The 22,341-nt window shown below is 33.3% G+C and overlaps 2 protein-coding genes across 2 annotated transcripts in view; one reads left to right on the top strand and one right to left on the bottom strand.

The window, feature by feature from the left end:
- The first annotated feature begins 1,404 nt into the window (after positions 1–1,404).
- Positions 1,405–5,481, top strand: LOC136977568 (mitochondrial inner membrane protease subunit 1). Its single transcript, XM_067273059.1, has 5 exons — positions 1,405–1,638; positions 1,704–1,792; positions 2,607–2,715; positions 2,788–2,901; positions 5,384–5,481. The coding sequence occupies exons 1-5, from the start codon at positions 1,531–1,533 to the stop codon at positions 5,429–5,431; spliced, it is 468 nt and encodes a 155-aa protein (XP_067129160.1). The 5' UTR covers positions 1,405–1,530; the 3' UTR covers positions 5,432–5,481.
- Positions 5,482–9,021: 3,540 nt separating this feature from the next.
- LOC136977637 (PRKC apoptosis WT1 regulator protein-like) overlaps positions 9,022–22,341 on the bottom strand; it is a 34,485-nt gene continuing 21,165 nt past the window's right edge. Inside the window, exons 2-6 of the mRNA XM_067273173.1 lie at positions 21,950–22,066; positions 12,445–12,488; positions 12,188–12,347; positions 12,008–12,112; positions 9,022–9,251 (exon numbers count right to left, since the gene is read on the bottom strand). Of these exons, the coding sequence (XP_067129274.1) occupies positions 9,162–9,251; positions 12,008–12,112; positions 12,188–12,347; positions 12,445–12,488; positions 21,950–22,066 (516 nt within the window). The 3' untranslated portion in view covers positions 9,022–9,161. The remainder of the gene's footprint in view (positions 9,252–12,007; positions 12,113–12,187; positions 12,348–12,444; positions 12,489–21,949; positions 22,067–22,341) is intronic.

Here is a 22,341-nt window from a genome sequence, read left to right as displayed (position 1 = left end):
ATATTTAGTAAAATTAGGGAATTCAATTAGCTCTATTTTTGTTGATGCAAAATAATATAAAATAGTGCATATATCTTTTTCATTCCGTGAAGTGATTCCTATTTCTCACACTCTTCACCAATTCGGTATTATATGCTATCAAATTTGTATGTGTAAGTTTTAAATTATATATAGCGAACGAACTACAGTATATATGTTACGGTACTATTGTCATTGGATCAATAGGATGACATTTGGATTGGTGAAATGAGGCAATGCAACACGTAGAGATCCGCTTCCTGAGAGGACTTTATGGAAAGTTAGCCCTATTTAGGCGTTAGACACAAGAAAACCCGGATAACTTCATGCGACCATCCCCTTGGTCGGGCACGAACCCGCGACTAGCTACCAGTGTTCAGTGTCATCATCCACTCGACCACTGATGAACCCATCTAAACAATTAACATATGACGGCCGGATGGCCGAGCGGTAAAGGTGGCAGCCGAGCGGTAAAGGTGGCAGCCCACCGCTCTGGGGGACCCGGGATCGAATCCGAACGGGTCGAATAATCCCCAGGAATTTTTCGGGGGGTGGTCCGTTCGGATATGTCGGGCCCCGTCCCTCACCACCCGGTCGCCCCATTGTGGACCTGGCCGAACCCATAATGGGCCTACTAAAAGAGGCCCTCTTAGTGCCCACAGGGCGGAAAGAGTTTAAAAAAAAAAAAAAACAAAAACAATTAACATACATTACATGACCATACTTCAAATTAGTAAAAACAAAGGACCGCTTTTTTCGATCTTGTCATAATTATTTGTTACGAGGACTCTTCGAGTGATGGTCGGATAATTGAGCGATAAGAACACCAGCCGCGATTTAAAAAATTCTCTTATTGCCGATAGGACGAAAAGGTTGGTGCCCACCGGTGGCCAAGCGGTCTTCGTTCCCTGATCGGTCGTGGTTCGCGCCTCGCTCGGACGGGCTGGCCACGTGGAGTTTTCTGGGTTTTTTCCACGTCTGAATTGCCTAAATAGGAACCAGTCTCTCTTTACAAGACCTCCCGGAAAGCACAGATCGCCCAAGTGTTGCGTTGCCATTACTAAACTAAACAAACAAACGAAAAGGTTGAAAACTTTTCATTCTCCGCGCTAAGACCTTTTTCAAGCCCGTCGTGGGTTCAGACAGGTTAACAAACGGGGCAGCTGAGTATTAAAAACGTAGTCCGACGTATTACGAAAAATTACCGCTCGTATTCGAACCCGGATCCAGCATTCGTTTGCCGCCTTCAACCGTCCCAGCAGTAAAATTCGGTAATTAAAAAAAAAATTAGTGTAGGTAATCTCAGCTTTTAGATTGGCAACATGCATTTTAGGAACTTGTAACCTTTCGCGGGCTACGAATTTTAAAAATATGTATTAACAACAATTTCGACCGCTAGGAGGATCCTAACTGCCAAGAGGTAGCGTGTCGAATTCTAGGTTAAGATGATGTAAACCGGTCGATAAGTCAATTTTACGTTCATTCGGAAAGAAAAATGACAATTTGTAAGAAATGCCAGTTTGGAACTTAGTTAGAAAAGGCCTAAGTTCTTGTTGGCACGGCGTTCAATATGCCTGTGCTCTCTATTGCACCTTCGAGTTCGTCGGAGATTTCGTCATAGTAAGTAAAATGGATTTGTTATTATTTTGTAAACAATGTTCTGATCTCGTTAACTTGCTTTGAAGTGTTCCGGCCCTTCCATGGAACCGACCATCTACTCCAACGACGTCATCGTGACCGAACACATCTCCATTTTCAGACAGAAGATTAAGAGGTACGACCACTTACCATCGGTTTGAGGTTACGAAAACGTTTGTGTATTTTGAGCGTGCATACTGCCATATAATAATGTAGGAAAGATGTATGTAACGTGTATTGTTAACGTAAGTGGAATTATTGTTCGGTGGCTTGATGTTGCAACGTACGGTCGTTAAGTGAAACTTGCAACGTGCCGCCCAACGGGTAGCGAGTTTCTTAAAAATAGTTGCATGATCTCTGTTACTTGATGGATGCTGCCGACCTTTGCATTTCTTTATGAGAGATGGCATTGCTCAATGATAGTGTGCCCGTGTGGTTAAAACTGACTGTCGTGGGTTTGTACCAGACAGTTGGCTGCCACTTGGAGTTTTCTTTGAGTGTCTAACATTTAAATAGGGGTCGGTTTCCCATAAAATCCTCTCGAGAGGCTCTTGTCCACGTTGCATTATCGTATCCCTTCCGACCAAATTGAGGATTGCATGCTTTATGTATTCACAAAATGAATCAACGGATGATTGTCCATCAATGAGTGCATTGTCTTTGTTTACAATTACTAATCTGTGTGAAATGACAATAGCAACTGGCAATGTTGACAATAACAACTGATAACGTTGGCAATAGTAACTGGTAATAGAACTGGAAATACATTGCTAGTTGCTAAGTATAAATGAGATATTTTGATTCTAAATTAAGTATCAGATTTATTGCTAATAAATGAAGGCTAATTATGTATTCTGTAATTTACAGAATTATTTGAATTGAGGTAGAAATTGACTGTATATGCTTTTAAAATTTCTGTATTTTATATAAATTTAATCATTGTTTTCTAGAGGAGACGTTATAGTTTCTCGTTCACCTTCCAACCCCAATCAGTACATCTGCAAACGAGTGGTTGGTCTACCCGGCGAGAAAATCAAGCGGGGCCTGTTTACGGAGTTTGTAAGTAACGTTATTGTTGGTTGCGTCTTACTGTACCGATGCATCTCTAATAATATCTGTTTGTTCTAATAGACAATTCCAGTTGGTCACGTCTGGTTAGAAGGGGACAACAAAGAGAACTCTACAGACTCTCGGACTTATGGCCCCGTACCGATGGGATTACTGAGAGGAAGAGCGGTCTGCAAGGTAACTGGAAATTTATTCGTTTGATATAATGAAAAATTGTGACCTAAGCTTTGGTAAACTACAAATGTTCAATTGCATTCGACAGACTCTTAAGATTCAGAAGTGGTTGCTATTTTTCTGTCGAATACCTTCTACCAGAATACTTTGAAACCCATTGAGTGTTTTGACATCACATTTATTAGTAAATTTGTACCAACTACTTTTTGGTATGTATGGCTACAACTGATTAAAGACAATTGCATCTATCTTTGATCTGTTGTAGTTATTGAAATAATAAAGATGTTCATTTTAATATTAATCAAACATGCACACACTGGCACTGAAAATTTGTTAGTGCTTATAAATAGAAGCCAACTTCTACTTATAAGCACTAATTGTATTGTTTTAAAACAATAACTAAATTAATGTGCAGCAAAAGCTACTATAGTGCTTCCGACCACTCGTTTCATCATTTGACAGATTATTTAGCATTACTATGGGATGTGTCGATAGTAAATATACATCTCAAAGCCCGATGATATATTAATAAACCAAGAAATGCCAAAATAATCGGGCTATTATATGGCTGTAATTAAATAATAAATACAAATGAATTTGGTATAGAGGTAAGTGTTAGGTGCCATCTCTTATCTAAGTTAATAATTATAATTTAGTAAATAATTTAGAACAGTCTGGAAGAAAATAACTGACCATAGGCAGGGCTTGAACCCGCAGCCTCCGCTTGCCATGCAGTGCACTACCAATTGAGCCACCCGGACCCCAAGCCAGTCATCACTTCCAGACATACTTAAATTTCGATATAACCTTCTATGGTTACTAACAGCGCTAGCTGGAGATGACTCCTATGTCCACTGCCAATAAGCATCTCCTCCACAGCACTCAGCCAGCTAATGCTGTCCCTGGTGAGGGTATATATAAATATAATACAGCCTAACACTAAGAGGTAAGTGTTAGGCTATATATTTATATACAGGGTGGCCAGCGAAAACGAAACGGCAGAGTGTTCGTGTTCGTCCAAGCAAAGCGCTCGGACAGGTCGATTTTACTCTCGAGGGGACATCTTTTGCAATAAAGATTTTGCAATTTTGAATACAACAGACAACAAAAAATTTTAAAAACTCATTTATTTTGTATTAACTAAACAAGCATTTATTTCGAAAAAAATGTTTGTTTAGTTAATATTCAGAACCGCAAAAACTTTATTGCAACAGATGTCCCCTCGAGAGTAAAATCGACCTGTCCGAGCGCTTTGCTTGGACGAACACGAACACTCTGCCGTTTCGTTTTCGCTGGCCCACCCTGTATAGCCTAATGCTTACCTCTATACAAAAATTCATCTGTATTTATTATTTAATTATAGCCGTATAATAGCCTGATTATTTAGGCGTTTGTTGGTTTATTGTGTCAGTAGTAGTTCAAAGTGCTGTAGATATTAGGTTGTTGCAAATGAAATGGCTGATTTTTACTTCTGACTTTGAATGTTTGTTAATTTAATTTAAAACTTACATATTCAATCAAAATGGTCTCCGCCAATATTAACACTTTTCCCAATGCAATAGAGATGCATTAATGCCAATTTGATGGAAATCACGAGAATGAAAAGTAGAAGTGCTAGAAGTCATTAAAAGTACTTTTTATTGCATCCTCGATGACTTTCCTTGCCAAAAAAGTGATAGTCTGTTGGGAAAACGTCTGGACAATAAAGTGGAAGGGAAGAATTTAATTTGAATACTTTCAATTTTTTGACAAATAAAGAACCACAGACCTCCAAATAATGCTCCTTGTCTCTCTCACAGAGTTTGTGTGGTACCCATTTGTCGAGCCTCTTGACTTATCCTAACACGTTTAGATGTTGAGAAATGATTGAATAATGTCCGGTATGTTCAACCTTACAGTGATTTCCTGGACAGTCAGGTGATGTACTGATCCAATGATGATCTTTGATTCTGATTTTTGAGATTGTATTCCCGGAATGAAATTTTTTGCACCAATGCCTGGTGGCTTGCTCGCTGACAGAACCTTATGGCAAAGGTTTTATTGGTATTTCGGGTTGCTTCGGCTGCAGTGTGTCCCTGCTTATACTCAAAAAAGAAAATTGAATAATTTTCTGTTTTGAGTATAAGCAGAGCCATCAGAAAAGGTACTCTTTAAACTCAATATAAATGAGATTGCATTTTTAAATTCACATATTGTATGCGTGCTCCTCCAATTGCAAACGTACAGCATTGTTTACATGGAAAAAAGTTGAACTAGAAGGTCGGAAAGTTTAAATTTTAAAACACAGCCATTTCATTTGCAATGACCTAATAGTAAACTAATGATATTACTATTGCAGCACTTCATTGTCCTGCTACTATTAATGCAACCTGTAATTCTACACCTCTGCTTGATTAGAATCTCACACTGTTGAGTCTGACGAATGCAGCTATTTATGTTAGTTTCATAAATGAAAATTTGTAGCTTACATTCTGACTTTTTTCAGGTTTGGCCCTTTTACGACGCAGGATTGTTAAATGACATTGTTAGTTGATGAGAGTGTTAATTACTCATAAAATAAATATGCCAAAGATTTTTGAAAAAGCTAATTTTATTGAATACAAGGAAAAACATAATCCATGAGAAGTATTTGACATATGCAGCTGGTCTCATTTTTTTTTCTTGTAATCAGAAGCACAATATACTACTACTGTTATCGCTAACGATCAATTAGAACGATTATAAATGAATACACAAAATATTCACTGGTGATTTATCTTGAGAGAGAGTTATCGAAAGTGATCATACACAATATTTTAAATATGCAAAAGAGTGTATTCTTTATTTAGAATAAAATTAAAGCACAAAACCGAAAAATATATTCGCTTGCGACCGAAACTGTGTTTACTTCTAACAATCCAAGTTAAAATCCATTTTCCTTCTGACAAACCACTGCTGAAAATAGAGAAGTTAAATTCTATGATTCCCTACTTGAATTTCTACAAGAGTTTTGTATTCTGGTGCAGTTTTTATAGAGCAGACTTGATGTCAAAATGTTTTCATGGAAGAATGCAGATGTTCTATACTTAAAGATGAGCAAAGAAATGCTAAATTGGATTAGCAAATCATGCTAATATTTTTGGCAAAGGGTACGTCCACTGGAATAAAGTGCAATTTTAGCACATTTTGATCCTGTTCTTCAAATCAGAAAAGTTCGGAACAAACCTCAAATGCTCTACAAAACCTGCATATAATTTTTGTTATCTATGGACTTCATAGATTAATTAGATTTAGTAAGAACATATTTCAAGTGTCGCGTCAGATGCCATGGATTTTGACCGAGTTTACATCTAAGTTGCCAAAGTCATTTGTGTTAATTTAATAATAGTACTTGTAGATTTAAAATCGTTTTCCTATTGTCACTTGATTCCGATGATTTAGCTGCCTTAATTGGGAGACTGAGTAATCACTAAGCGATTGAGAAAAGCGACAATGAATCACATCGTTAAGTGTGATATTCCCTTTGCAACTTAACTCAAACTCTTATCGTGATAATACTTTCTTGTAACTTAGACTGTTGCAAGTAAACACTTAGTCGAACCTTAAATACAGCAAATCTAGAAAAAACATCAACGTGCATTCAAAATAATGGTCTAGTGCCATTTCCTAGTCTACAGATACGTGTTTCAAATTATCATGAACGTCGAGAAATATTTTTTAATACTGTTTAGCCATGGAGCAATTGATAATTGATAGCCAAATTAAGACTCTGATCTTGAACTTAATTCCAAACATTTCTTAACACACTATAAAAATAAACTTTAAGTACAATTTATACAGTTTGTGCTGAATTTCTCTTTTCTTTTTGAATCATGACATGGCTACAGAACATTACGCCATTGCTTATGGAAATAACATTTAAATTATTGGTCTATTCTCATTTAACAAAGGCACGATACTTTTGAAGTGTCTGACTTTCGGTGAGCAACTGCTTTTTTTCCATCTTGTCTTGAGCCAAGAAAGTAATGTGATAAAATGTAATGCACTCGAAGTATCACATAGATGTCGTGTTATCGATATAGGCGAGAAGAGAGAAATCTGTGCATATCACAAAATGCAATTGGCACAAATAATAAAATATCAAAAGCACAAAGCGAGACATGCAAACGTACGACATAAAATCTGCTGCGGAGTTCCAAATTATGACTAGTCGAGTGACATGTCTTGTTTGATGGCAATTTGGAAAGATGGAGAATTAATCTGGATATGATCTCTATTTAGAAAATCGAATTCAGTAAATCCGGTCATAGATTCGAAACAAAAGGAGTATCGAGTTTTTGTTTTGTGCTGTAGACGAGAATACTGTAGTCATTCATTGTTTTTATTGGTTAGACAAACATTATATCGAGGAACGAAAGGTATATTTACATTGCAAAGTTTCATTTTTTTTTGTGTTTCGTTTTATAAGAATATAAAAAAATAATGTTATTTCATAAATTTTAATCTATTAAAATAAGAATTTTTTATGGATAAATGCTTGTTCAGAGTATGCCAGGTGAATCTCGGAAGTGGGAAGTTCTATTGGAATCCCTAGAAGGTAAAACATCCTGCATCCCACAGTCACTCCTTAGCAAATCCTATTGAAGATGAAATGTTCTGCAGTGTAACCTCACTGACACCATTAAGGTTATTACTGTGGATGTTCATCCAATAGAAATTGTGTTTTATGCAAATCTAAGCATTATTTAAATGAATGTTTTATTGAATTATCACTTGCAATCCCGCAGAACGCTCCCAGAACTTGCAAGCACTTCCATTCTGCTAAAGCATTGGCACATTCTGCCACAGTTGAAATTTACAGAGAGCAGTAGTCTACATAACCAATTTTAAGCACGGCGAGTCGACAACAACACTAAACTGTCACGACTAGAAAAAACATTGTGAACAAACGCTAGTTGTAAAGTAAATCGAGAGGATTGCACATTCGAAAGAGCGATACCAGTTCGGTAGATCCTAGCCGAATTTCGCTTCTGGAGTTATAAAAATTGGCACTCATTCGGTTAATGTTGTCGCCGGCTGGTTAAAAGTTGTATCAAGAACGCAAAGAAAAATCTGGCACCGATATTATCTACAGACAAAACAACAGTAATAATAATAATAAATTTTTTTTAAAATGCAACTTTTTAAGTATGTAAATCATAGCTTTAACATTAAAATATGCTGCAATGTAGAAATATAAAAATAAAAAATACGTTTAAAAATCACAATATCAACAAAATAGCTTAAAATAAAATTTCCCAAGCTGAGTGCATGCTTATACATCTTTAAAGCAATTAACATGTAAAAGTTATACTGTATATATATATACAATTTACACTCAGAAAAAGGTTCTTAAATCGGTTAAATAAAATTCTTTCACTTAACAAAAATGAAAATAAACTGGAATGTTACTTTTTCCATTATTAAACGTATAAACATAAAATATTTTGAGAGAGCGGAGAAGCATTCGAGCAATGGCAAGCAATTGCAAACCACGCTTCGTCCAAGTAAACAATAAATGCTTGCTTGGAATGTATGCCTATGGTGTCACAATATTTAGTTTTCTTACGTCTGAATGCGCATTCTCATTCCTACCACATTTAGTTTTGTCTGTCCAGTAGCTACCTGAATACCTGCCGTCAATACTTATACTCCGCATGAAGAACAACATAAATATATTTATATAGTTACACAAAAATATATGTATTTATATGTATACATATATATAATATATGTATACATAAGCATGCATACAATTGCACATATCTTACAAAAAACTATTCTGCATTTAACACGATACACGACAAGCTTTAGGAGAACAAAATGTAAACTGTGGCTCTTCTTTTGTTGCCAGGAGAGAGGTTGCGACTCTCAAAATAATGCCTTAGCTACCACTGCCACATAAAAAGATTATTGTAATGAGTAATTAAAAATAATTCTATTGATTATTAGCAGATTTGTGACACAAATATATAAAAATACAATAAAGCAATCTTTGCAACAATTAGCCTAACTGATAGACGCTTTCTTTTACGATTCGATAAAATTAATTTTTGTAACTATATATGTATATATATAGATATATATATATATATATATATACTTAAAGAGTTAAATAATCCTGTCCTTTTTTGTTTTTTCATTCTTTTCATAAACCGTTAATTGAAACCCTTTCCAAATTATTCAATAGATCAGAGAGTATTTTGTGAGATGCCATTTATGGAGAGGTTTTTCTGCAGATGTCCTTATTTTGTGCTTAGTTCAGACAGGGCATTCAACAAGGCTCTGTTTTCTTCCTGAAGTTTTCTGGTGTCGCAGTTGGCTTTCATCAGATCCTATCAAAGAAAACAAGATTTCTATATAGTTTAACTGAGGTTAAAATATAAATAGATTGGTAATTCATCTCCAATCTGATGTCAAAACCAAATTTATTAATAAAAATTTTAGAAATTTCAAATAAATGATTACACAGTATTTTAATGACAACAACTAAGATTTTTTGCAATTTTGGTCAAAAACATTGTCAGAATGTCATATTAACAATAAAATAATTAAGTGGAGCATCAGTTAATAAGTTGTTCTGTACACAAAATTTTAATTTAGCAAAAATGTAAAATACGTATCAATAATATATGTTCAAATAAAGCATTTATAATTAGAATGTAATGTCATAGTTGTTTCGAAGATGGCCAGAAGACCCAGAGGAATCTGGGTTCAATTCCTGATCATCTGAGGAAATTTTCACAAGTGGTTTGATCTGAATGTGTCAGAACTTTATCCCTTGTTACCAAATGTAGGACAGGCATACAAAAAACACTTTAGTTCCCATAAGACTATTTTTCTTATGGAGATTTTATAATTTTGTAGTTTATGCAAGTTTCAAGAAAACAACTTTAATATCAACCTGCTAGGTGATAGTACCAGAAATCTTAATTGTACCACATCAAAATATGTTAAGAGTATAACTATTTTTTAAATACAATAAGATCCCACTTAATGCAGGGTAGATACGTTCCTAGACAACAAAGCGCTAAATGAAACAGTGCTAAAAAGGTCATTTAACACAGAGTAAATAGGGAAATGCAACCAAAAATAAACAGAGTTTACTTTAATTTGCAGTTATTTTTATATTAATTTGCATGTTAAATAACACATACATACGCACACAGAAATGTAAATTTCATTTTTTGTAATGAAGGTCCTGGCTTTTCTGAAATTCTTGTTTTTGTTTTTGTGATAAAACTGGTAGTTTCATTTGCCGCTTTTTTTCTTTCCTTAAGCAAATGTCGGTAGCAGGAGATCACATCCAAAACGCCTCATCTTGCTTTTGCACTCCTTTCAAAATCTGGATCATTTGCTATGCATTTCGGTTATAGTTACCAAACTTTTACTAAGGAAATCTGTAGACAAATTCTTTGGGTTCTTCATTTTCAGAATCACTATTTTCCAGTATTCTACTTGAATTCCCTGTTCTGCCAGTTCTTGAAGATTGTTGGTAAGGCTCTCACCAGAAACCTGCAGTAACTCCTCAATATCCTTCTCATCTACATCTTAGTCCTGCTGTATTGATTAGGTTGACAATTTGGTCAACCTAACGATACAGCAATCAGCTCTTTTCATTGAGAATTCTTGGATACCTTCAGCCATAACTTCTTCCACGCTTTGTTCATGCAATTATCAGTTAATTCTTGCCAAGCAAAGTCAATATTACCTATGGCATCCATGATGTTATATTTTTACCAAAATTGCACCAAACAAACATAGATTTAAGAAAAGTACAGTGCTACGACAAATTGCCACCTTTTACTGATTCGTTTGTGTTCAGGAATAATAGTATTATATACAAATCAATGAAATGCCACGATAATTTGAATCAGCATAAATTTTGAGTTTTTTTAGGCTTCAAACAGACTGTGTTATATCGAATCAGCATTAATCAAGGTAGTGTTAAGTGGGGTCTTACTGTACATATGAAATAAATTATAGGAATTGATGGTTGCTTATCATTCTAAATGATCTACAAATTTTTAATTTTTCTAAAAAATTAAGCATATATTTTAATAAATATTTTATTTATTCTGTATGATGAAGAAAGAAATTTGCATACATTAACTGAGGCTGCAGAGTTGGTGTCCTTAAAAATGTAGACTCCGACTCTGGCCTGAATCTATAGACTCTCGCTCAAATTTTTGCCTTATCAGATGCCAATAAGGAAAAAACTTAAACCTATGCTTAAATACAGATTATAAGTCTAAAAATTAATTTTATTATCCACACTGTGGTGATAAAATGCCTCATGGTACCATTTATTATTTAATAGGTTTACTAGTATTAAATACAAATCAAGCTTTTATGAAAAAGTTGAAGTCAGAGTTCATGGTTTTGTATACAGCCTTCACAGCCCCAATGATAACTACACAAATTTTATAACGTAGAACTCTTTTGCGGAACTAAAATGTATCTACAATAGTATAGATGTGTACCAACAGATTAGGGTATCAAATTACAGAGGTAACCTGTTCTGTAATTTAAGTTAAATGTAATTGAAAATCAGGAAGTTGCCTAAAAATCAAATTCATGCAAGAATATATTTCAATATGCAAGATAAATATATAAACATCTAAGCAATTTAAATACAAAAGTAGAAAATGTGATTTATGCCTACCAAGATGTGACATATGACAATATTCCTCACTATGTGCATGCTAATGAATATTCATTCAGTTATTATTCTGTAATGTGAGTACAGACAAAATTAAACAAGACATGTGGCATGGCTTATCTAAATAGTTAAAACGGCACTTATTCTTCAATTTTAAGTACATATTTGAAATGACAACACACTTCTACAGTTTGAATTTGTAATAAAATAAAATGACGACACCAAAAATTTACTTAAGCTGTATTTGTGAACTTAAAAAGCATTCCAAATAACTTGATGTAATTTATTAACTATCATTTTTAAATCAAAAAAAAAAAATCTGCTAAACATATGTTAAATGAAGTTTAAGAAGGTCTCACTGTCCACATCCCACTTAAGTTTCATTTAAACATTTATTTGTTTATTTTTTGAAAAAATATTAAAACTTACTCTGTTAAGAGAATTAATTTTTTGTTCTAAAAAGGCAATTTTGTCATCTTTTTCTTTCACAATGTTTAAAAGATGATGATTTTCTTCTTGAGCTCTCTCCAACAGCTGAAAATATAAGTGCAAATAGTTAGAGTTTTAAGAAATTAAGTAAAAGAACTCTTATGGAATGTTCCCTCTTACTTCTTCCAAGTTCTCGGTGCAAGGGGTTTCGGGCCGCCCATTCTGGACAGATCTCGGAGAGTCTACGGGTTCCTGCACCAGGCTCACGGTGGAGTCCGACTGGTTCACAGCACTGTCATAATCCTGATTATCTTCGTCGTCCGCGTCCAGATCGGATGGGCTAAAGAAATAATTTTAGAATGTTTGGAAACTTTGCACATATATACCTTAGTCTAAAAATCATTATTTTTATATACATATATAAAAAAAAGACTCACCTTTTATTAATCCTCTGAGGAAAAGTTTTTGCTATTCCAATATTCTATTCATTAAGAAAAATTAAAATAATTAATTTTCTCTCTCAAAATACATTAATTTTAATATGATAAATACACAAAAAAACCATAGAATCACAATTTAACCTTACAAATGTCTACACACTTTGCATCTTATATTAATATATAAATGCTTAATGCTTTTTAATATATAAAAGGTACTAAACATATTATTTTAACGTTTACAAATCCATAACTTAAGTTTCAAAGTTTCAACTACAAAACTCACAATTTAATATCATTTCTAATATTAAATCATAGAGTTACAATTTTTCTTTCACATAATTTAAAAAATTTCACTTATTTACCTGCCAGATTTAAGTTTAATGCATATTTCCATTAGCATCTACAATTTGAAATAAGCAATTATGATATTGCACTCTATTAAGAACTGAGACCATTAATCAACTCCACAATCTCAAAAGCATTTCTTCTCCAAAATTTGAGGTGGAAATTCTCATAAACTATACTAAACAATTGTACAGTTTGGCACTCAGAGTTATTTACCCAAATTCCTCTCCCATTTTAAAAATTTGAAGTCTACAAATTTCCATCTTTGGATCGAGAATCCTGTTTTATAGGGTCTTTCAACAAGAGGTGTCATTTTAAATCAACAGAAAAATGCAATATTTTCGTAAAAAGCGGTGATATTTTTATTTTAATTCAAAGTACAAACTCTGAGGTTAGTAATGGAACGCAATATCTGCCAAATGTCCACCTTAGTTCTTCTTACAAATGGTCATTCTTTTGATGAAATTTTTTATTGCGTTTTCACATAACAGTGGCTGTATTTCGCCAATAGCAGCTGTAATATTGTCTTTGAGTGCTTGAATCATTGCTGGAGCATTGGTGTAGACTTTACCTTTAACGTAGCCCCAAAGAAAAAAGTCTAATGATGTTAAATTACTTGATCTTGGCAGCCAATTGAAGTTTCCATTTCGAGAAATCACATGTCCAGGAAATTTTTCATGCAATAGAGCCATTGTTTCACAAGCTGTGTGGCAGGTGGCACTGTCCTGTTGAAAATAAATGTTGTCTGCACCTATAGCATTAATTTTAGGCCAAAAAAGTCAGTCAACATCATTTCAACTCAGTCAACTTAGTTTTCAGCCACACTCTCAGCTACAGCGGCGATATTTCCAGGTGATTTGGCCAAACTAGCACGAGTTGGAGTGTTCACATCACTAACTTGTCTGAGACATTCAAATTTATTGATTAAATTCACTATAACTGTGCAAGAAGGCACTTGATGATGACCAAAAGTAGTATGCACTTTAAGACCCATCTCCGCAATATTTTCACTATTTCAATGCATTGTGCGACTGTGTATCAATCAATATTTGAAAACCTCCTAGTTTTTACTTGTCAAATGTCACCACAATGACAGATGTATGTTGACAGTTGAAAAATGGTGAGAAATTTAAAATGACACCTCTTGTTGAAAGACCCGGTATTAGCAAAAGAACAGTTTTGAGGTCTCTGGCCTTGTCTGCGACTCCTACAATTCAAACAGAACATGTGACGATATTGATGAATCTGTCTACGATATTCAATTTAAATTGCCAAAGAAATGTAATTGTGGGAAACGAAGATGAAATCAAAAGCCCCAAAAATGATTATCATGAATAAATAAAACTGTTTAGAGTTAATATATATGTAATAAAAGTCCTCCAAATTATATGAAATTTTCCAAATGTTTAGAAAGCAATTCTCAGCTGTGTTTAAAACAGAGTTTTAATCAAACTATAGGATGCTTAGTAAAATCCTTATACACCCATGTAAGTTATGAACACATAACTATAATTACAAGCATGATATAGTGCATAATCACTTTAACTACAAGAGACGAGACCACATGTGGCCTCTAGCAGTAAAATTCAGACGTTAGCATTCCTGTCTTGAAAACAACACACAATATGGGAACGAAGTCTATTGCAAAACTGTAGAATGCAACTGATTTAGTATGAAAGGATACCACATTTATATGAATGGTGTGGATAGTGTGAAATGCTAATGTGCACGTTGAGCAAAGATGGTAAAATGTGTATTATTCGTGCATTCTTGTTCATTTCTTATGTGTTTCTTTCTCATTTTTCTGTGTTGGTGTTGCATTTGTTACAGTGTGTCAAATGTGCTTATACACTAATGTGTGTGCATTGTCTACACACATTAGTATATAAGGACTTTGCCACACACCTGTACATAAGAGACTTTTTTGTATTGGCAACTGCAAATGTTTGGCACTTGCGACATATTCAATTTGATTCTAAAAAGATGATGATAATTTCGGTTATGGACAATACAGGTGTCGAACAATAAAGCATGATACAATACAGCTGACATTATACCATATTCTGCAGAAATCATATTTTGGTGAAGTTTCAAATTGTACTTTCCATAACTTTCTATGTAAGATATCATCTTCACTCATTTGTTAGTTTTTTCTAATAATTTAACATTGCAATAAATATTAAAATGCAAATTTTGTTTGAGAACAAAGTGAAATTTTCTTCTAAAAGTGATACTCTTCAGTTTTAAAGTACACGAGTAAAACAGGTTTTATTTTTACTACTGATATATAAGATATTATAATACACCTGATTGAGGTTTTCATTGTGCCTAAAATAGTGATAATTTATGCACATTGTACAGCTAATAATTAAATGTGGAATTGTGGTATAATATGCCTCTGCACTGTGGTACATAATTTATACAAATACAATCAAAAACAAAAACTGTTTGCAATCTTATTATATATATTTTACAAATTACAATACATAAAGAACACACCTTCAAAACCAGCAAAATACATTTAATTAACAAACATTTTGGATTTTTAAAGGCCTTTGTCATGTTAGTACATCAAATCTGAACAGTTGGGACAGTTTGACCAGATGATTCAAATTTTGCAAAATTTATCAAGTCATATAGCTCCATAACTAGTGTTCACAAAAAATGATAGCTAACTTTAATATAATTACATTAAAAAAAAGGGCCAATTTACACTATTATCAGATATAAAATAAAGTAAGCCCAGAAAACAAAATATGTCATGCCTTCCTAAAGGCTTGCTTGCATTTCTAAGCCTAAGAGACCTCATACCAAGACTTCTGTGTGGTGGAGACAATCTCTCATCTTTGAAGTTAACTGCTTTGCCTCTTCTAGCAGATTTGTATATCTCCAATTCTATCAGATGCCTTAAGGAGGACAGAGACATAACAGACATGTCTAATAATTCTAGCCTCCTTTAAGCTAATTTCTATTTTGGGCTCTAAAGTATATGCAGCCAATGCATTATTGGGTTCTCTCTTCTCTGTTACACTTTGATTCTCACGTGATCAGATTGTTTTCCCCCAGATATTCAACTTGCTTGTTCAACTTGTTATCCTTATTGGGTTTGTTGTACACACCCAATTTGCTTACAGGGTAAATCTAATCCTTACCATTTATCAGAATGTCATGTACAGAAGGGCTCCTCTGTAGTAAATACGTTGGTGTGACATTTTAATAATCCATCTGTGGAGGCTCACAAGATATCCATTATAGCTAATTATCCCAAAGTCCTCAAGGTCTATTCTTGGCTTTTCATGCAGTATTTTTGCATGTAGAGACAACTCAGTAAATTTGTAAAATTCAAATCACCCATTCAAATTGTACTGGTTGTTTAGATTCAACATACTAACCTGATGAAGGCCTTTAAAAAAAAACAAAAATGTTCATTAATTAAGCATATGTGCTGGTTTTAAAAGCTTTTAGGTGTTTTGTTAAAATTTATCGCCTGTTTACAGAGTTACGGTATAAAAATATTAACAAAAGACAAATATGCATATATCAAAATCCCAATAACCCGATGTATTTTAATAAAGAGATGGCACTTAACATCTACCGCTAGTTGTTCTTATCAGTTAATTTCTAATTATAATATTTGTAGTTCTACCCGATTATTTCAGCTGTTGGTTAGTTGTTTATTGACAAATATACATTATATATTAATTAAGCTTAAGATACTTTAGTCAACTATATCATAGCTTAGAATTTACGTAAATATTTAAATGCAAACTCTTGACATACGTTATATCATTATCGAGCCATTGTATGCTACCTAACGAAAGAGAATCAAATCATCATTCTAAACTTGATTTAAGAATATAATTTGTTCTGTTCTAATTATCTTAATTGCAACCAATGAAACAAATTATATTCTTAAACTAAGTTTAGAATCAAAACGTTTTTGGTTCTCTTTCAATTGGCAGCATTTGACGACTCAAGAATGGCATAACCTATGCCAAAAATGCTTGCATTTAACACGTTGACTGCCAACTACGAGACGACTCATAGTTTGTTTACTTGCTATATTTGTGCATCTACAATGTAATTCGTAGTATATCAGTGTAAATATGAATAGGTAGCCTCAGGGGTAAGAACAAAAAATCATGATTGGCTTACATGAACAGAACATTTATTGATAAATGAACAGAAAATATAATTATAAAAAGTTTATTCAAAATAACTTCCTTGTGCACACCGGGGTGTGTATAATAGATAAATAAAACTCACTTACTCGAGCCTCTAAGTTTATTCAAAAGCAAAAGAATATTTTTATTGTTTGGATAATTTTTAAAACAATCTTCCACACAAAGGGCTAGCTTTGCTGGACAATTGGACAAAAATATCGTGTTTCTCGACATTTTTTTAGCTTTGTTACAAATTTGAAATGGCTTTGTTGGATGCTGTTTTTTTTTCAGTAGGTGGGATACTCTGTAAATAAAGAAGCTCTTGCAATCTAATTTTTTGAAACTGGTTGAATTTCTTTTCCAATCAACACTTTGACGAATGCTTCTCTAAACTTTATAAGTTTTATTTTAGAAGAAATTGCTTTTTGAAACAGTTTGTGTGCATTGTGTATATATATACACTAGTATGTATACGAAGGTATCTATATATATAATCAAGACGAGTTGATAATAATAATAATAATCAGCGCAGAGCCCAAACAGTTAGAAGTTGAAAGTTGAAATTTGGTACACTGTTAGGGTACATCACAAGAACGCACACTAAGAAGGGATTTTTCAAAATTCCTCCCCACGGGGGAGAGGGACAGGATTAAGGCTTAACACTTCCATCAACAATGGAAGTGTTAAGAGAAAGTGACGTGCAAGACAGCAGATGCAGTTTTTTTCGTTTTTGCGGGAAATCGAACATATTTTTAGACCCATCTAAAAATTCTGTAATTAGTCCGGAAACAGGGGGACCCAATTCTTGCATTCTGTGAAAACGAGTAAGGTTGACTATAACGTAATAATCTTAATTTTCACTAAAACGGTTAGGAGTTGAAAGTTGAAATTTGGTACACAGTTAGGGTGCCAAATTTAAGTACCAAAGTGTTAAGTAACAATGGAAGTGTTAAGTAACAATGGAGAACAAGAGAAAGTGACGTGCAAGATTTACGGGTGCTGGAAAAAAATGAAAAAAGAAAAAGAGTAATATGTTAGAACACGTTTGATTTTCAAATTTAAACAGATTAGTTCGGTTTTTCTCGACCTTTCTTCTTTAGAACATTCGATGAAAATCAAACGATATAATCAGAACACGTCGTGAAAATCAAACAATATTAGAACATTCAATTTTCAAATTCGACCTTTCTTTAGAAATACTTAGTTTGTGACTATAATGCAATAATTTCAATCTTCACTATCGTTACTTTTGCCCGAGCAATGCCAGGCCTACCTGCTAGTATATATATAATGTATACGTATAATGTACACGTATGTACGTATATATGTATATATATACAGGGTGGGCCAACGAAAACGAAACGGCAGAGTGTTCGTGTTCGTCCAAGCAAATCGCTCGGACAGGTCGATTTTATTCTCGAGGGGACATCTTATGCAATAAAGTTTTTGCGAATCTGAATATTAACTAAACAAACATTTTTTTCGAAATAAATGTTTGTTTAGTTAATACAAAATAAATAAGTTTTTAAAATTTTTTGTTGTCTGTTGTATTCAGAATCGCAAAAACTTTATTTCAAAAGATGTCCCCTCGAGAATAAAATCGACCTGTCCGAGCGATTTGCTTGGACGAACACGAACACTCTGCCGTTTCGTTTTCGTTGACCCACCCTGTATGTATATGTTACAGTCAAAACCCGTTTTTAGTTATAACACATTTTAACTAGTTGAAACTAGTTTATACTGGATGTCTTTGTTAAAACCCGTTTTGTCTAGTTAATTTACTGCTGTGTTCATGCTTTGATTTTAGTTAAAACTAATTTTAGCTACATAAATATGTTTGGAGGGAATAAAGTTATGTATAGTGATTCGGGGGAAGATGCCTAACATTTTGCTTATGAAGGAAATTATAGCGATAATTTGGGTTTTGGAAGCATCTAACGAAAATATCATATTCTTGAGCATGTTTTTCAAATAAAACTTTGGAGTATATGAAAAATAATTGTATATTGTGTTTGCAATGACGACTTTTTTCTGTCTAGCATTTTAGACATCTCACCTAAGTATCCGGGTGAGATGCCAAATGCCATTAGGGTAAGATAACAAATATAATTGCATAAAATTAATTTTCGAAGATCTTAACCAAATATAATTTATTGCATATGTAGTACAAAGTACTTCATAGTAAGTATAACAGCACAGTATAAGTATGTTAAGTTTCTGCCCGTTCTAACACGCTCTATAGCTAACTGAAAGCTTTTTTTCAGTCCAAAAACCTTTTTGAGAAGTCCTTACATAATTTCTATGCATATCCTGCAATAAAACAAGAAATCAAAAATTTATTAAAAATAGGCATATTGGAATTCAATTAACAAAAAATAGGCATCTTTCCCATTTGCTGGGGTAACATGCCTAGTGGAGTCACATGTTCTAGCATGAAAAATGCTAGAACATGTGTTAAAAAGTTCTAAAGTTTCCATTGTGAGCTACCGTCGATTCCGATCGGCGGTAGCTCACAATGGAAACTTTAGAACCTTAACTACATCACACATTAATTGTTTTTTGCAATTTTTAATAAATTCTATTTTAACTTTTAGTTTTAAAATGATTCTAGAAACATTTCAGAACAAAAGCTTCGTTCTTATCTTCCTTTTATACAAGTTTACGAGGTAACGGTAGCCAACTACAGCTTTTCGCACTCAATATCGCCCCAACGATTCATCATACAAACACATGACAATATCTGACGTCACTGTTTGAAAATATCAAAAAGTAGGCATCTTCCCCTGCTTACCATCTTACCCTGAATCACTCTATATGTTACAGCCAAAACCCGTTTTTAGTTAGAACGCGTTTTAACTAGTTGAAACTAGTTTATACTGGATGTCTTTGTTAAAACCCGTTTTGTCTAGTTAAAACTAGAATTTACTGCTAGTCAAAAATGAATTTGAGTTAAAACTAGTTTTAACTAGACAAAACGGGTTTTAACAAAGACATCCAGTATAAACTAGTTTCAACTAGTTAAAATGCGTTCTAACTAAAAACAGGTTTTGACTGTAACATATATATACATACTAGTTAATTCATGCACAGACACGATTCTAAATTCGTTAGTAATAAATCAGATTTAGAGTTGAGCGCAATGTCTTTCTGAAAGATGTTGCGCTCAACTCTATATCTGATTTATTACTAATGAATTTAGATTCGAAACTGAATATGACTATTTATAAAAATTTAAAATTTTCGAGTCCTTTCTTACATCCTTTTTCACTCCACCACAGAAGTAACAGCGTATTGGCTTGAATAAACTTCATTCGAACAACAGGTAAATTATAAAAAAATTTTTACACAAAGTTAAAATTGATCGAAACGCCGACCTTTTATTAGAGGATCCGGCGTTCTTTAAACTAAAACCATGGTTACAACATTTAAATCACAACTACCTTGTCCTTTAGCACAATATATTACTGGTTCAGGCCCTCTGTATACATAATATATTACTGGCCCACAATATATTACTGGTTCTAGAATTTAGATTCATATCTCTGACTCGTCTGTAGCAAAGTGACGGGTAGAATTGTGTCTGTGCACGAATTAACTAGTAGTTTGGCTTTAGCAAAGAGTTTTCTGTTACATAAGCCAACTATGAGATAATTTGTAAGATCTTTTTTAAAAAAAACACATTCTATATGCTTTTTGATTATTACTATGTACTGTAATGGTAAGTTCAAACACAAAATCAAATATCGAGTTTTTTTAATTTTAGCAAAATATAAATAAATGCAGCAATTTGATAAAATAAATTTGGAATAAGTAAAATGCGGTGAAGCCCCATCACTCGAGTGACAGAATTCTATAGCACTATGTCTGGTATGGTGTTATAGAGATCTTATTGCAATGTTACTTATTCTTTGTCAGATGAAATCCTATTAGAGATTATATTATTCTGCTTTCAAATGATGATTATGATGCAACACTGTTTCTACTCAAAGTCATGAAAATCAAAATAAAATAATTATTGTTTAAGCATTTTATGTAATTCAATAATCTGTTTTTATTTTATATTTAATTTATTTAGTTGTGTCTTGAGAAAACCAAATAACAATGTACTACTAAAGACTATAAAAAAACATTAATTTTTCTTTAAAAGCATGGCATTACACTTACAGCATATAATGAGTGTGTTTTTAGCTTCTGAACATACATGAAAGTGACAATATTGTGTATGATCGTGACTATTAACTACTTTAAATCTTTCTTTAACTTCTCTATATCATTTGTGAATTATTTGTATGATGGTCCAAATACTAATGCGGCTCGAGTCAAATCCCAAATTTCCACATGTGGTTTGGCTCACACATCAAGCTTTCTCTCATCACCTAGTTATTCTATTGCATACCTCACTAAACTTGAGACAGGCACAAAAGCAGATACAGTATTTGTATAAAAATAAATGTATGAAATTCCAAGATATGGTATAATACAAACAATTTTAATTAAATGATAATGTGTTAAAGTAATAAAATCCAATTATTTAATTGTAAGATTAAGCAACCTAATTGGATTTAACATTCTAAGACAATGAATATCATGAAATATTAATGGAAATATGGCTTTTAATTGTCTTAAGCTGTTACAATAAAATATTTTAAGACTTTCAAACTTAATAAAAGTTTATTAACAAGCACTTTATTAATCAATGCACCTTCTACAGTGGATGAAGTTAAACAATTCTGCTTTTGTCTGTCCAAGCTCAACTGGATCAAAAATGGTAGCATTTCTTCAACTTCATCCACTGTTAAAGGTGCATTGATTCACTCAGCAAATTCACTACAGTGGCTAACTAACATTGAAACAAAGTATGAACAAGGAATCATATATAAATACTTTCTAAAATATTCAATAATAATTAGAATAAGACTGACTAGAAAAGCCAACAATAAAATAAATGCTAGTAAATTAATAACACACACTATTCTTGTAAAAAACTCGCTCACCTCAGATGCTCCCGAATGATCCTTTTCCACCTGTGCCTCATTATAATTGGTGTTACGTCTTGTTTCAGCAGACATCAGAAGTTCTTCTTCATCTTCGCCAGTGCTTCCTCCAGTACTCTGATAAGATATTATGTATTATTTAAAATACATTTTATATAATTTATATAAGGGATATTCACAATCTGCAGCTTTTCTTGCTATACCAGCTTTCACAGCTTAAATCACAAGTGTCATGTCTCTCGACCTCTGCTTCATTAGTGTAGATTCCATGGCAAAAGCCATCGGCTTACAGGAAAGCTGCCTTGAAGCAGTGTTTGCCAATTATCAAAATCCACCAATGGAGGGATCAGTCATTGCATTTTAAACTTGTAGAAATGGAAGAAAATAATTCT

Source organism: Centruroides vittatus, unplaced genomic scaffold, assembly GCF_030686945.1.
Source record: "Centruroides vittatus isolate TY-2023 unplaced genomic scaffold, ASM3068694v2 contig_461, whole genome shotgun sequence".
Taxonomy (NCBI): domain Eukaryota; kingdom Metazoa; phylum Arthropoda; class Arachnida; order Scorpiones; family Buthidae; genus Centruroides; species Centruroides vittatus.
This window is presented reverse-complemented; position numbering and strand designations above follow the sequence as displayed.